General features: G+C 57.4%; 1 protein-coding gene across 2 annotated transcripts in view; it reads left to right on the forward strand.

Annotated features, from left to right (window-relative positions):
* The window catches only part of PLXND1 (plexin D1), a 55,602-nt gene extending 44,241 nt beyond the window's left edge, over positions 1-11,361 (forward strand). Inside the window, exons 21-36 of one of the 2 annotated variants that reach the window (XM_049097671.1) lie at positions 297-404; positions 501-613; positions 1,513-1,575; positions 2,074-2,204; positions 2,597-2,795; positions 3,833-3,979; positions 4,131-4,287; positions 5,063-5,166; positions 5,249-5,312; positions 6,101-6,135; positions 6,380-6,484; positions 6,992-7,155; positions 8,340-8,487; positions 9,524-9,664; positions 9,837-9,911; positions 10,139-11,361. In XM_049097671.1, the coding sequence (XP_048953628.1) occupies positions 297-404; positions 501-613; positions 1,513-1,575; positions 2,074-2,204; positions 2,597-2,795; positions 3,833-3,979; positions 4,131-4,287; positions 5,063-5,166; positions 5,249-5,312; positions 6,101-6,135; positions 6,380-6,484; positions 6,992-7,155; positions 8,340-8,487; positions 9,524-9,664; positions 9,837-9,911; positions 10,139-10,255 (1,871 nt within the window). In that variant the 3' untranslated portion in view covers positions 10,256-11,361. Of the gene's footprint in view, positions 1-296; positions 405-500; positions 614-1,470; positions 1,576-2,073; positions 2,205-2,596; positions 2,796-3,832; positions 3,980-4,130; positions 4,288-5,062; positions 5,167-5,248; positions 5,313-6,100; positions 6,136-6,379; positions 6,485-6,991; positions 7,156-8,339; positions 8,488-9,523; positions 9,665-9,836; positions 9,912-10,138 lie in introns of both variants that reach the window. The other variant, XM_025449296.3, reaches the window with a different exon arrangement.
* The last annotated feature ends 3,808 nt before the right edge of the window (positions 11,362-15,169 follow it).

Raw genomic sequence — 15,169 nt, forward strand, 5'->3', positions numbered from 1 at the left:
TAATGCTTACCACTATTTTAAAACACACACACACTTCTTTTTAGGAGAATAGGATATCAGAATTGTTTTCCTGGGTGTTCCCCGACCCTTTACCCTGTAGGAGTTTTTAGCGCACCAGGGAGGGGAGGGCTGCAGGTGAAGGGCACCCATCCACCTCCCCACACCCTGCCCAGGGGAGCTGGAGAGGAAGCTAGTAGGACCTCTCCCTCCAGCCCCGGCCCCTGTGCACTGCCACGTGCCAACAGATGTTTTCCAAGGGGCTGTTCAGGCCTGACCTGCCTCTCTACTGCCTGCAGCCCTGTTTGTCTTCTGTACTAAGAGCCGCCGTGCCGAGCGCTACTGGCAGAAGACTCTGCTGCAGATGGAGGAGATGGAATCTCAGATCCGAGAGGAAATCCGTAAAGGTAGCGGGTTGGGGACCACGCGGGGCTGTGGACCTTGGCTCTGCCATCTGGGGAATGGGTTCGAGATGTCCTCACAGCTCCCTGCCAACCCCCCAGGCTTTGCCGAGCTGCAGACAGACATGACTGATCTGACCAAGGAGCTGAACCGCAGCCAGGGCATCCCCTTCCTGGAGTATAAGCACTTTGTGACACGCACCTTCTTCCCTAAGGTCAGCCTGCACCTTGCCAGCCACCTCAGGGGCTCCTTGACCTCCTTCTGGGCCCTGCTGCCTTAGAGGGCCCCACATGGGCCCCTGGAGCAGTGCCTAACCTCCATGCGCTCCCACGGCAGCCTTGGCCACCTGCCCTCGCCTGCGGAGGGAAGGCGCCTAGTTTCTCCCCTCACTTTTCTCTGTTCATTTGATGTCTAGCTGTCCATACAGAAGCCGGCTGCTGGCCCCAGTCTTCTCCCGGGGTGTAGGGCCTGCCTCTTTCCTTACTGAGGTGGCGAGCAGAGGTGGCCCAGGCTTTCCTAGGCGCCCAGTGCTCCGCCAGCCTCTCTCAGCCCTGGGTCCCTTCCCAGACAGGCTTCTACATCCCCTCCTCCTACCCATTGGACTCTACCTCAAGCCTCCCATCCATCTTTGTGTTCCAGGGGCTACTCCCCTGGCCCCATCTTCCCTGGCCTGGCCAGAGCATTCCTGCTGGCAGCCAGTGCCCTGCCTTTTGCCCTGTCCACACTATTCACCATGCAGCAGCCCAAGCAAGGCCATACCGTGGTCCCTGCTGGCCTCTCTGCTCTCTCTCCCATTCCACACTGAGCTGCTTCTGCTTCCTCATAAGCCTTGTGTGCTCTTGCATTGCCACACCTTGTATTGGGAGGTCCTGCTCCTTCCTTTCCTCCCCCACCCCAAGCCCCTTGGGCCACCCCTCCTTGCTTCTCTGGGCCCTTAAGGCCCCTGGGCATGGTCTCCTGCCTCTTCTTCCTTTACAAGGTATCCCTTTGCACTTGTTGAGCGGCCCTTGCATGCCAGTCAGGGGAGACCGCAGCCCTGCTGAGATGCCGGGGGGTGGTCTACCCCTACAGTGTTCCTCCCTCTATGAAGAACGTTATGTACTGCCCTCCCAGACCCTCAACTCCCAGGGCAGCTGCCCGGTGCAGGAGACCCACCCACTGCTGGGAGAGTGGAAGGTGAGTATCCTGTGCACGTGTGTGCATGTACACACAGGGCTCAGAGCCACCCCATCCCTCATCTGGCCCATTGATCCTAATCACGGGAAGTTGAGAGGGATCAGTTATTGGAAGACAGTAAGTCCTCCATCCCAAGAGGCACTCAAGTGGCCATTCAGGGTGTTATAAGTGCTGACCCCAAGAGAGGCAGGGAGACGAGAGGATTGGGTCTTTCTGGACATTCCATTCTACCTGCTGCCTCCAGAATGGCAAGCAAGAGGGTCCTACACACAGGGACTCTGGGTTACCTCCAGACACCCTTAACCTTTTTCGAGGCCCACTTTTCAACTCAACTGAGCCATGATTCCCAGTTGGGAGTTAAGAGACATCTGCCATGAAAGGTGGTGAGATTCCCATCCCAGGAGGCATTCGAAGAACCATTCAGGGCATTATAAGTCCTGCCTTCCAGGCCAGGCAGAGGTACCAGACCCCTGTGCACTGCACCGATTACTTCCACAGATCCCGGAGAGCTGCCGGCCCAACATGGAAGAGGGGATCAGCCTGTTTTCCTCGTTGCTCAACAACAAGCACTTCCTCATTGTCTTTGTGCATGCGCTGGAGCAGCAGAAAGACTTTGCAGTGCGTGACAGGTCAGGCTGCGAGGCTCTGGGAGAGGGACAGGGGCCACACAGCCTGTCCTGGCTTGGCCTGGCCAGACCCAAGGCTGGGCAGTTTGCAAATCACCTTGCCTGCCAGGCAGTAGGCATCCACCCAGCACCAGGCCCCCACGTGCTTTCCATTCCTGGGCCTGGATGCCCAAGCTATGGGCTCAGGGACATGGTGGTTGCTGGAATGTTCAAGAAGTTGGCCCTTTGTCCAGGTGGGTTTGAGCTGCACTCTCACCCATCTGCCAGGCACCAGCCACACAGGCATACCTGGGGTCACCAGGTCCACAAGGCAGCAGTGGAGCCCCATACACATGCTCCTCACATCCCAGGGCCCTGAGGTACAGCTGCTGCTGAGGCCACGCACCCACCCACAGGTGCAGCCTGGCCTCCCTGCTGACCATCGCGCTCCACGGCAAGCTCGAGTACTACACGGGCATCATGAAGGAGCTGCTGGTGGACCTCATCGACGCCTCGGCCGCCAAGAACCCGAAGCTCATGCTGCGGCGTACGGAGTCTGTGGTTGAGAAGATGCTCACCAACTGGATGTCCATCTGCATGTACAGCTGTCTGCGGGTAACACAGTAGGGCCTGCCACCTCCCAGGCCTTCCTCATGACAAGCATCACGTATCTGACTCTGTTTCACCCTCATGCCAGCTCTGTCAGGAGGAGTCATCATACCCTTCATGCAGATGAGGGAAGGGGCTCAGGGAGCAGGGACAGGCCTGTGGGGTCCAAGACACAGCTCAGAGAAGGCCTGGCTTCCCGTAAGGGCTCAGAGCAAGCTCAGGGCAGAACAGAGGCTGTGTCAAGAAGTTTGTTCCAGATGGTTTTCTTAGTCATCAAACCCTCCCCTGTGTGCCTTTGGACCATGGCTCTGGGTTCAGACGATAAACGAGGCCCAGTCTCAGCCCTTAAGATTCCCCCAGGCTTAGAGGAGACAGATGTGGAAATAGCAATTAACATACAGAGCAATAAATGCCACGCAGTGGAGCTCAACTGCTGAGGCCTTGGGCCTGGGTGGAGGGTTCAAGGTGGCTTCCTGGAGGGGGTGACCCTAAGCTCAGGTCTGAGGGCTCATAGGAGGGCAGGGGTATGAGGCCCACCTGGCCCAAGATGCTTTACGCTCCCCAGCCTGTGATTTGAGACATTCTGTATTCTAAACTCACCCTGGGCAGCTTAGCAGAGTCATGGGCTTGGCAGCCGGCTCATCCAGGGTTCAAGTCTAGCCCTGCTACTTCCCCACTCAGTGACCCTGGGCAGGTTGATTGTCCTCTCTGAGCCTCAGCAGTGAGGATGACATCCCATACTGGAAAGAGTTGCTGGGATGACCAAATGCATGTACCTGCCCACAGCCAAGCATTTTCCACCTCAGAGTCTATGGAGACACCAGGAGTGGGGGACAGGAGGCAGGGGGAGACAGGAGGATGGCACCAGGATCCAAAAGGGGTAACAACCCAGGCAGCCATGGAAGTGTTGGTGGAAGGGGCTGGTGAAGTGTTCCGGATGGGGCCACGGCATGGCCAAAGGCTTGGGGGCTGGATATGGAGGCGGGTGGGGGCTGGGCCAGGCAGGCTGGGCCTCAGCCCCTCACAGCCCTGTGCCCCCCCAGGAAACAGTGGGGGAGCCGTTCTTCCTGCTTCTGTGCGCCATCAAGCAGCAGATCAACAAGGGTTCCATTGACGCCATCACGGGCAAGGCCCGCTACACGCTCAACGAGGAGTGGCTGCTGCGGGAGAACATCGAGGCCAAGCCCCGGGTGAGCCGGGCTGGGTCAGGGCAGCTTGGCAGCAGGGTGGGAGCCGTCTCCCAGGCTGACCAGGAACGCCCTGACCTGAATCATGACCCCACCGCCTAGGCCCAGGGTAATGATGGGAGGGACTTGCTGACTGTCTCCTCCTCTCTTGCAGAACCTGAATGTGTCCTTCCAGGGCTGTGGCATGGACTCGCTGAGTGTGCGGGCCATGGACACAGACACGCTGACACAGGTGAAAGAGAAGATTCTGGAAGCCTTCTGCAAGAATGTGCCCTACTCTCAGTGGCCACGTGCGGAGGACGTTGACCTCGGTGGGCAGGGCCTCGGCATTGGGCTACTCCAGTGGGAACTGTCGCCTGCTTTGGTTGCATGTGCCTTTCACTCAGTTAATGTACATTAATTGTGGCCCTGGGGACACAGAGACGATCAGACAAGGTGCCCATCACCAAGGAGCTCCTGTTCTGGTGGGGAGATGGGTACTGCAGTGTGAGCCAGCTGCAGATAACAGCAAAAAGTATTCAGGGAAAGCTTGCTCGAGGAGGTGAAGTTGGAGTGGGTTTTGAAGGATGCATAGGAGTTTCGGTTGGGCCAAAATCTGCCATTCATTCTTTGATTGTAGGCCCCATTCCAGGCACCAGATTGTGAGGATAGATGGGTTCAGTGACTGTCTATTCATAGCAGGGAGCTCCCTGGGTCTGGCACGCAGGGGCCGGGATAGGCTGTGAGATGAGGTGGGGCAGGTATTCAGTCACCTAGAACCTGGAAGGGCAGTCAGTACCTCAGGACAGTGGGAGTCATGGAAGGTCTGTGATCCCTTTCACACATGCTACCTTTTCTTATTTCATCAGCGATAGTAAAGTAACAGCCTCAAGGTTGGAGACATGGGCAGACCTCCTGCTCTGTGCCCATGTACTCTCTCCTCTGAATCTCTTTCCTCCTTTGCATTTTAAAAAATAAGGCTCAGAGAGAGCCATGGCTTGCCCTAGATTCCACAGAGGGAGCCAGACGCCTCTCCCTGTGCGGCCTGGGCTGGTGCTGCCTCCTCCAGCCAGCTCCCCGCCCCTGAACCCTGTTCTCTGCCCCCAGAGTGGTTTGCCTCAAGCACGCAAAGCTATATCCTCCGGGATCTGGATGACACCTCAGTAGTCGAGGACGGCCGCAAGAAGCTCAACACGCTGGCCCACTACAAGGTAGGATCCCCAGCCCACCCCACTCCCACCTCTGCCCTCCCTGACCTCTGACCTCTGACCTCAGCCTCTCCCCTCCTGTCAGATCCCTGAAGGTGCCTCCCTGGCCATGAGTCTCACAGACAAGAAGGACAACACACTGGGCCGAGGTAGCACCGGTGGATGTGGGGAGGGGGTCAGGCCAGGCTTCGGCCCCTTCCTAGCAGCCCTAGTAGGGAAGCCAAGAGGCAGGGCTGGGCCGGGCTGTGGCCTCCTTGGGCGGAGCGAGGACTGGGCCAGGCCCCCTCTGCCCCAGTCCTGCCCCAGTCCTTGGCCGCCAGGCCTCCTCACGCTGGGATCCTGCGGGCAGCCAGAGAGAGGCCCCAAGAGGGCGGGATGTGGTTTCAAGAGGTCTGGGCAGCAGCCAGGCTGGAGGGGGAGGCGGCATGCCCATCTGGGTTTTGGGCTGTGTCCCTGCCTCAATTCCACCCCCATCCATACCCTCAGGCTCGCAGACCTAGCTTTCCAGCTGCCAGGCATGGGGTCCAAGGCTCCTTTGGTCTTAGGGTCCCCTGCTAAGGTCAGCAGCAGGATCTCGGGTGTCTTCCTGCAGCTTCTGAGGTCTGGGCTGGCAGGAGCTCTGGTCTGGGCAGTGGAGGGGTGAGGGCAGCCACGCTGTGCCCCTGTGGGGTCTCCACCATGTCTGTCTGTTGACTGTTTCTCCTTTCTCCTTGTGTGCGTCTCATTTGTGTGCCTTTTTGTCTCGGGCTTGTTCTCTGTGTGTCTCTCTGGATCTCTCTTACCTCTGTCTCTGTCTCTATCTCTCACGCTCACTTTCTTCCAGTATTGCTTTGGATCTCTCTCTCTCTCTCTCTTTCATTTCTGTCTCCATTCCTGTTTTTCTCTCTCTCCACCCCCTCCTCTCTCTTGTTTATTTATTGTGTTTTCCCTCTCACAGTGAAAGACTTGGACACAGAGAAGTATTTCCATCTGGTAAGTGCCCGGCCTCTGGCCCTGGGGGTGCCCACCCTCACTGGGTATGGACTTGGCTTCCTGCCACCCTGGGCCTCTGGGGAGAGTACTGCCAGGCTGGGGAAAGGCCGGGGGTTGGGGAGCAGGGATGGGTCCCTTGTGCCCCGCCAAGCACCAGGTACCTGCGGGTTGCGGGACAGGACCTCCCACAGGACGGCCAAGGATGGTGCTGGGCGCCAGACTGACCAGCGCTCTGGCCTCCCAGGTGTTGCCCACAGACGAGTTAGCAGAGCCCAAGAAGTCCCACCGGCAGAGCCACCGCAAGAAGGTGCTACCAGAGATCTACCTGACTCGCCTGCTGTCCACCAAGGTGGGCCTGGCCACTTCGCCCCATCAGTGGGCCAGCTGTCCACACATGCCTGGGTGTAGGGCGAGAGTTCTTCTCCTGTGACTCTGGATGAGCACCCCTGAGAGAGGCTCAGGGCTTTGTGTTGCTCCTGAGGGGTTTTCTCTCAGCCAAGAAAGGTACCTGACGGATGGCTTCTGTATTAGCCACTGTGACAGGGCAGCAGAGGTCCAGAGGGGTCAGTGCTGTCGCTGAGGTCCCAATGGCTCAGGTGGCAGTCATCACCCGGCCCTACCAATTCCCCACCCTGTGCCCCAGTATCTGGATAAGTCCTTCTAATACCCTCCCCAGGGAGGAGGATTTCACAGATGAGAAAATCACGGCCCAGAGAGGTTAGGTGACCAGCCCGATGGTACATGGCTTTCCCACACACCAACCCAAGCACTTCAGGCTCCCTGGAGCTACCAAAGGTGCCCACTCACCCTCCCCAGGTGGTGCTGGGCTGATAGCAGCCACCCGACTCTTCTGCAGGGCACGCTGCAGAAGTTTCTGGATGACCTGTTCAAGGCTATTCTCAGTATCCGTGAAGACAAACCCCCACTGGCCGTCAAGTACTTCTTTGACTTCCTGGAGGAGCAGGCGGAGAAGAGGGGGATCTCAGATCCTGATACTCTGCACATCTGGAAGACCAACAGGTTGGTGGGCCGATGGCGTGTGGGCAGTGGGCCGGCAGGGAGGGAGGTGTAGCCTCCTTGCTTCAGTGTGGGCAGCCCTAGTGCAGGAGTTTGGAGCCTGGTCTCTCAGCCCAGCTGCCAGGGTTCCGGCCCTGTTTGGCCCCCTCCTACCCATGTGACCTTGGGTAAGTGACTTCACCTCTCTGTGCTTTAGTCTTTCCAGCGGTAAAACCAGGATAATCAAAGTAATCCACCTTACTTGTAAGAATTAACTAAAAGCGAGCAGGGTGGAAGTTTGGCCCTTACCATCACTTCTCTCCTCAACTCCTCTAGGACGGGCACCGTCAGCTCCATTTTACAGATGAGAACAGTGAGGCTCACAGAGAAGGCCCTGCTCGAGATCAAGCGGCCCTTGGCAGTGGCAGAGCCAGGCTCAAACCCACCCCTACCCAGTTCATAGCTTTCCTTTGAGGCATGTCTTTCTTAGCTTTTGGGGTCACAGGCCCCCACAACTTGTTGAAAACTTCAGCCTGAACCTCAGGAAAAGTGACAGCCTAGACGTTTCTGTGCAGTTGCAGGGGCTTCTCAGAGCTCTGGCTGGGTGGGGGAGTGGGGTGTCCATGCACTCTGGGCTGCTGAGTCACTGGGTGGCCCTGGGTTGGGGGTATTGCCAACCCTTTCTGGCCTCCTGAGGCCAAGGCCAAAAATCCAGACCCCGCCCTCCCGCAGCCCTTTCTGGCTTCTCAGTGGCCCCGCTAATGGTGGACTTCCTGCTGCCGTGCAAGGGCTGTAAGGAGGAGCCGTGTGCTGCCCGGCAGGGCGGGGCTGAGGGGGTGGGTTCCTCTAATGAGAACCAGGACCAGGCTGGAGGCTCCCTCGTGAGAACAGAAGGCTGTGTGGGGTTGGGGGAAGGCCTGAAGGTAGTCTGGCCCTGCAACGCCTGCCTGGAGCATCCTGCCCCGCTGCAAGCAGCAAACCCTCCTCTTGGCCCCTCTGCCACCCTCGCCGGCTGGGATGGTCATCAGCCCTGTTTGTGGAGGAGCAGACTGAGGTTCTGTCTTAGGTCGAAACCTCTCTGGCCTTGAGGGGTAAAGCCGGCCTGCCCTTGGCGCCTGGCTGCCTTCCTCTTTGACCCCCCTCACCCAGCAACCCCCTCCTTTGTGGCCGCACCCTCACACAGCGCCTCCATCACCCCCATCCCACAGCCTTCCTCTCCGGTTCTGGGTGAACATCCTGAAAAACCCCCAGTTTGTCTTCGACATCGACAAGACGGACCACATCGACGCCTGCCTCTCTGTCATCGCTCAGGCTTTCATTGACGCCTGCTCCATCTCCGACCTGCAGCTGGGCAAGGTCTGCCGCTCCGGGGTGGGCTGCCCACGGCCGGGTGGGAAGAGGGGGCCAAGGCAGGGGGCGTGCACCTCGAGTCTTTCTGGGAGGGGAACCAAGGAGCTCGGGTTTGGGGGGCAGGGAATGAACAGGGACCTTCCAACTGGGGCAAATGCCCAGAAACTGGCCCTTGTGGTCAGAAAGTCTGCACCCATCTCGGGTGTGCACCACACCCCCTGCCATGTTTAGGCCCTAGAGCCAGGCCCGGGGGAAACCTGCGTGGTCAGGTACAACATCATGAGAGACTCAGCCAGGCTCCGAGCAGCAGTCCTGATGGCCGAGGGCCTTCCACGTGGGCACCGAGTGAGGAGTGGGTAGAGGGGAACAGGTGACCTCTGAGCTGCACACAGGAGGGGCCTCCCTGAGACCCCTGGCTTTGGAGCAGGGAGAGGAGAGAGAACAGCATTCCAGGCATCAGGAACTACCTGGCCGAGAGCAGGGAGGCATGAAAGAGTGCTGGCCGCTGTGAACCTTAATGAGATGGTGTCATTAGACCTGGCACTGGAGGATGGCGGGTACGCCGCCCTGCCTTCAGCCTGTGACTTCCAGGGGCTGCGCGAGAAAGAATGCCATCACTTCTCACATCCAGCCTCCGCAGGCAGGATGCCTGTGACAAAGAACTGGGAGCGCACTTGGCACGTTTTGCTTTTGGGTGTTGGAAACATACAGTGGGAAATATTCCACTGAGCCAGCAATCAAGTTTCCGGCAATCTTAGCCACCAAGACGCATAACCCTAAGCAAGGATGTAGATGAAACAGCCTGTGTGCAACTAAGAGCTGGCACAGAGCCCGTGTACTTCCCCCCTAAAGGAAGCAGGTCCCCCTTCAGGTCATCCCCCTACAGTCCTATAGAACATAGGGCAGGGGCTCCGTGCCGAAGGGCAGCACACGGCAGTGATGGGGCCGTTTGTGTGGCAGTAGGGACATGGCTTGTCCAGAAACAGAGGAGTCCGTCTGGTCTCCATCCGCCGGCTTATCCCCACTACTCCCCTCTGCCCAGGATTCGCCAACCAACAAGCTCCTCTACGCCAAGGAGATTCCCGAGTACCGCAAGATCGTGCAGCGCTACTACAAGCAGATCCACGACATGACTCCGCTTAGCGAGCAGGAGATGAACGCGCACCTGGCAGAGGAGTCCCGGGTGCGGCCGGCTCCAGAGGGGCCTTGTGGGCGTGGGGCTGGGACTGGACTTCCAGGGGCGGGCTGTGGGCAGCTGAGGGTTTGTGTGTAACCCCCTGGGCTGGGGCTGGGGCTGGCCTTGGCCTTGCAGGGTAGGTTAACCACCCCTCCCACTCCCTCCTTCCTCTCCGTAGAAATACCAGAACGAGTTCAACACCAACGTGGCCATGGCTGAGATTTATAAATACGCCAAGAGGTATCGCACACAGGTGGGTACCCCTGATGTGAGGTGCCCCCGCCCTTTTCGGCCCTGCCCTCCTCCTCCTCTGCTCAGGAAAACCCCAGGAGAAGTTCATGCTCAGGTGTCCGCACCCCAGGACATTTGCGCTGTCGGGGGCCAGTTGGCAGCAGTAGAAATCCAGGCAGCGTGGTGGTCCCCACCTTCTACAGTGGGGGCCTCAGGCTGTGACCCAGCTGCCCCTTGCTCCCCCCTCAGATCATGACTGCCCTGGAGGCAAACCCCACTGCTCGGAGGACCCAGCTGCAGCACAAGTTCGAGCAGGTGGTAGCCCTGATGGAAGATAACATCTACGAGTGCTACAGCGAGGCCTGAGCCTGGGGGAGACGTGCTGGGGAGGGACACTGCCCTCAGCTTCACTCTGTGCCACTCTGTGCCGTGCCTCTGACTCCGGCTGGGAAATGACTGAGCAGGATGGGCTTCAGGAGAGGGGCTGGGGAATGGAGGAGCTTCTCTGATCCAGGCATGGGAGCCCCCCAGCCCTGGCCCCCATGGGCACCTCCATCCCCTCCCACCTGCCCCCAGATCTGATCTCTGGGTTGGGGACTTGAAAGCCAAGCCAGCCCCCTGGTAAGGCTCCCGCCACCCCCCAAGCACAGCCTGGATGGAGGCCCCCCCAGCTCTGCCACCACCGCTGCTGCCAAGAGCCCTGCCCCCCATGGCCCAACGCCCTCAAACAGAGGAGCCCCCAGCCCAGAGGCCGCAGCCAGAAACACTACCTCATCAATGTGGCGGAGGGGAGGCCTCCTGGAACCAGCCCTCCATTGGTTTCTGCTTCAACCACCAGAACGTCATCTCCGTCTTCTCACCCCGAGAGAACCCTGGCGACTCACGGTTTCAAGCAGCGTCAGGTGTTCGTTGCTCGAGCGGCTGCTGGTGGAGTGGGCAGTGCCCACGGCCCGTGGGCAGGCTCCGTGGGCTTCCCCACAAGCTGGGGTGGGCGGAGGACGAGGGGACAGGTGCTGAGTGCTGCCAGGCTGGAGGGAGGGAGAGGGCTGAGTCGCACCAAGGCTGTAGCTGGGCTACTTGATCTTGCTGGAAGTGTTTCTAAAGATAGCACCACTTTTTTTTTTAAAGCTTTTATATATTAAAAAAAAAAAAAAAAAACTTATCACGCGCCAACTGTGAATAGCTGCCGCTTGTGCAGAGGACCCGGGGAGGGGTCCCAAGGGGCTCCCAACACAACACTGGAAAGGACTGTTCCAGGAGACAGGCAGAGACAATCCCCCGCCCCGACTCAAGGCCCTGAAAAAAGTCACCCATTCTGTTCCTGTCAGAAGCGACCCTCCACTGCTGACCGGGCTCCCCCTGCAGCAGACCCAGCCAGCACTGGGACTGGCTCCGAGCCTGCGGGGGCTGGGCTGGAGGGGTGGCTGAGAAGCTCTGGAACCTTCTTTATAATAAAAGCCTGATGGGAAAACCTGCTGTGGGCTCCAGCCTTTATCCCGAGATGGCCTGGAAGGGAAATGTGTGCTTATAGGAGAAAGGAGAGGACCAGGTGGGTGTAGAGCCCTGCCTCGGCCATGCTCCTGAGGGAGGGTTGGGCAGATACCTGAGCCCGCCCTGGGCAGGCAGTGGCAAGGTTCAGTGGGACAGTGTGTGCTTGCCATGGGCCTGGCCCTCAGCTGAACTTCCTGGGCTTCGAGGGCCCCCATGGGACCTCCAGGAAGCCATCAAAGCTCCCACGGGCCACCTACCCCTGGGCAGACCCCACTCCTAGTACCTTTATAACAGGCCTGTGAGGAACAGAATATTATGCCCATTTTACAGATAAAGAAATGGACTGTCAGCACTGTAGAAGAATCCCCACAGGTCACATAGCCAGGGAACAGCAAAGTGGGAACACAAACCAGGTTGCGTGGGCCCCTCATTCCTCTGTTTTGTGCTTCCTCCAGGCAGTCTCCACAGTGGCTCCCAAATGTGTGGAGAGGTCAAGGTGACAGTCCTAGAGAGAACTAATGTTTATGTACACCCCCCTGAATTCCTCATCAATCTTGAAAACCTCACTTTTTTCACATTAGGAAATATGCAGTTTCCCCAAGGCCAGTGTAACCTTGGACTGGTCCCAGTGGGGCAATCCATTCCTCATGATGGTCAACCTTACCCAAGTAAGGTCAGCACTACCACAGAACCCCGCACCCCCCAGCCCCCAGCCCACCCAGCTGGCTCTGGGCCTAAGCTGGGGGTGAGGTTCATTGCTGTCCCCCAGGAAGAGGGGGGCTTCATTAGAGGACCGGCCACAAATCAGAAGCAACTCAATTATGTTTCTGTCACAATGTGGAGAAAACTCAGCACCCATTTATCAAGAATAAGAACTAAGAAAAATTCATACCATGTATTTATTTTTTTAAATTCATACCATTTAAACAAAATCCCGCAAATACCAGTTCTAGAATTAATGAGAACAGAGAAGTGAGAAAAGAAAAATAAACAATTTTTAGCTTTAAAAATAGCCTTCTCCTGTAGGGGCTTCTGGGTGGAGACAGATTCTTTATCTTTCCAAATTTTCTATTTTGAGCGCTGATTCCCTTTTATTAAGCAGCAGATTTTCTAATTTAAGTTATTGACACATTTGATAGGGATTTTTTTTTTTTGAGTGGTGTGATTTTAGAATGAATACATGCTTCCTGCAGAAATGTCAGGAAATAAAAGCTACCCTAATCCACCCATGGTTCATGTCCCAGAGAATGCCGGTCCCGATCGTGTGCCCACCTGGGCCGGAGGCTGAGTAGAATCCGGGGCCAGGGTGTACACACCATTTTGTAACCTGCCTTTTCCCCCGTGCAACAGTATGTCAATGACATCCTTCCCGTGGCATTAAAGATTCTGCAGCTTGTTTTAATGCCTGATTAACATGCAGCTCCTTCTTGCAGTTTAGAGACACGTTGGCAGTGGAGGGAAAATCTCTAGTTTTGGGGGTTGTTTCTCTGCACAGAAGGTGGGCAACTTCTGTGAGCCGCCCACAGGTCTGACCTGGGGCCCTGAAGACTTGCCTTGCAGGATGCCCCGCTGCCTGAGGGCCAGGGGAAGTGGAGACCCTCGGCACAGGGTCCTTGAGTGGGGACCAGGGAGGCTCGGCTGCGTGTCCCTGTCCTGGGTGCTGTCCGGGCCCTGCCAGGCCAGGAGTACTAGCCCGGCCCGAGCTCGTGGAGGCACGAGGCCCAGCGATGCCGCCCCGGAGCCCGGCCGGTGGCCCCCACACCCGCTCCAGACCATGAAGGGAGCAGAGGCACATCAGCCCCGTGGAGAAGGCAGGCCCGGCTCCCGCCCTCCGCTCGCAGCCACACCACAGGTGCCCCGCACGCTGGCAGCGCTAGAGCAGGCCTCACGCGGGAACTGGAAAGCGAGGGCCGGGTTGCAGGCGGGGCCTGGTGCCGCAGGCTGGCCCGTGGCCGCTTCCTGCTGTGCCCCGTCTGCCCGCTTTCCCGAGTCCAGTCTACCAGCCCCCACCCCACGCGTCTAGTTCATTCCTACCTTCTCTGCCCCTCCCTGGCTCAGCTGTCACCCCCCGACTGGACACCCTCTCAGCAACCTCCTGCCCGAGTGGAGCCCTCACCCCAGGAAACCGTCACCATGGAGTCACCATGCTGTGCATGCCCCAAACTATAGACTCATCCTCGACCTCTTTCTCAATCCAACACTTCAGCAGATCCCATCCCCCCCTGCTTAAACTTCTACCCAGAACCCACCACTTCTTCAGCCCTCCCTCCACAGCCAGCTCTCCTCATGAGGACCACCACCGAAGCCCGTGTCCCCTGCGGTCACCCTGCTGCTCACTGTCCTCTGATGGCTCCTGCTGGCAACTACAGTGAAACCCAGAGTTCTTCCCCTGGCTCCCAAGGCCCTTCCTGATCTAGCCACGGCCTACCTACCCCACAGTCCTTGTCCTGCTCTAGCTACTGCTGCGTAACAAACCAGCCCAATCCTCAGTCGTTTATTTATTTAAAGATTTTATTTATTCATGAGAGACACAGAGAGAGAGAGAGAGAGAGAGGCAGAGACACAGGCAGAGGGAGAAGCAGCCTCCCTGTGGGAAGCCTGATGTGGGACCAGATCCTGGGTCTCCAGGATCAGGCCCTGGGCCAAAGGCGGTGCTGAACCATGAGCCCCTGAGCTACCTGGGCTGCCCCTCCTCAGTCACTTTTTTTTTTTTAAGATTATTTATTTATTTATTCATAGAGACAGAGAGAGAGAGAGAGAGAGAGGCAGAGACACAGGCCGAGGGAGAAGCAGGCTCCACGCAACAAGCCTGATGTGGGACTCGATCCCAGGTCTCCAGGATCACACCCCGGGCTGCAGGCGGCGCTAAACCGCTGCGCCACCAGGGCTGCCCTCCTCAGTCATTTAAAACAACAGCATTCATTTACAGTAGTCGCCCTGCCCTCTCCACTGGGGATACATTCCAAGACGCCCAGTGGATGCCCAAAACTGCAAACAGTGTGAACCCTATGGATGCTCTATCTTTTCATAGACACACATACCCACAACAAAGTTTAATTTATGAATTAAGCGCAGTAAGAGGTCGACAGGTAGTACTAATATATAGTAGATTGTTATAATTGCTCTAATAAGAATTCTGTGACTGTGGTCTCTCTCTCTCCCTCTCAAAACAACTTACTGTACTATACTCCTTCTGTGATGGGAGAGGATAAAAGGTCTAAGTGAGGAGATGCAGTGAGGGGAAGGACACAGACATTGTGACATAACATCAGACTGTTATCAACTTTTCTGATGACGCATCAGAAAGAGGATCACCAGCTTCCAGAGCACGCTTGACCTCAGCGTGAAACCGCGTACAGTGAAACCATGGATATGGGGGCACTACTGGATGTTGCTGTGCATCTGCAATTAGGACAGGATTCGGCAGGGAAGGCCTGTCCCAGTTCCACATGTGTCAGCTGAGGCAGCTCAACTGCAGCTAGAAGTTGGGATTCAGAGGTGGCCCACTCCTCTGGCTGGGGCTGCAAATCAGGGTGCCTCTGTTCCCTTCCACCAGCTGCTTGGGCTTTCCCACAGCATGGTGGTAGAGTTCTAAGAGCAAGTGTCAAAGCAGAAACAAAAATAAATAGTACACACAGGGAGTAGAAGCTGCTAGTCTCCCAAGGTCTGGGCCCAGAAACTGTCTTAATGTCCTTTCCTCTGTATTCTACTGTTCAAGCAATCACAGAGCCCAGATTTAAGGGACAGGGACCTAGACTCCACCTCTCCATGGGAAGAGGATCACAGAGG

This window comes from Canis lupus, chromosome 20 (genome assembly GCF_003254725.2).
Source record: "Canis lupus dingo isolate Sandy chromosome 20, ASM325472v2, whole genome shotgun sequence".
NCBI classification, from domain to species: Eukaryota; Metazoa; Chordata; class Mammalia; order Carnivora; family Canidae; genus Canis; species Canis lupus.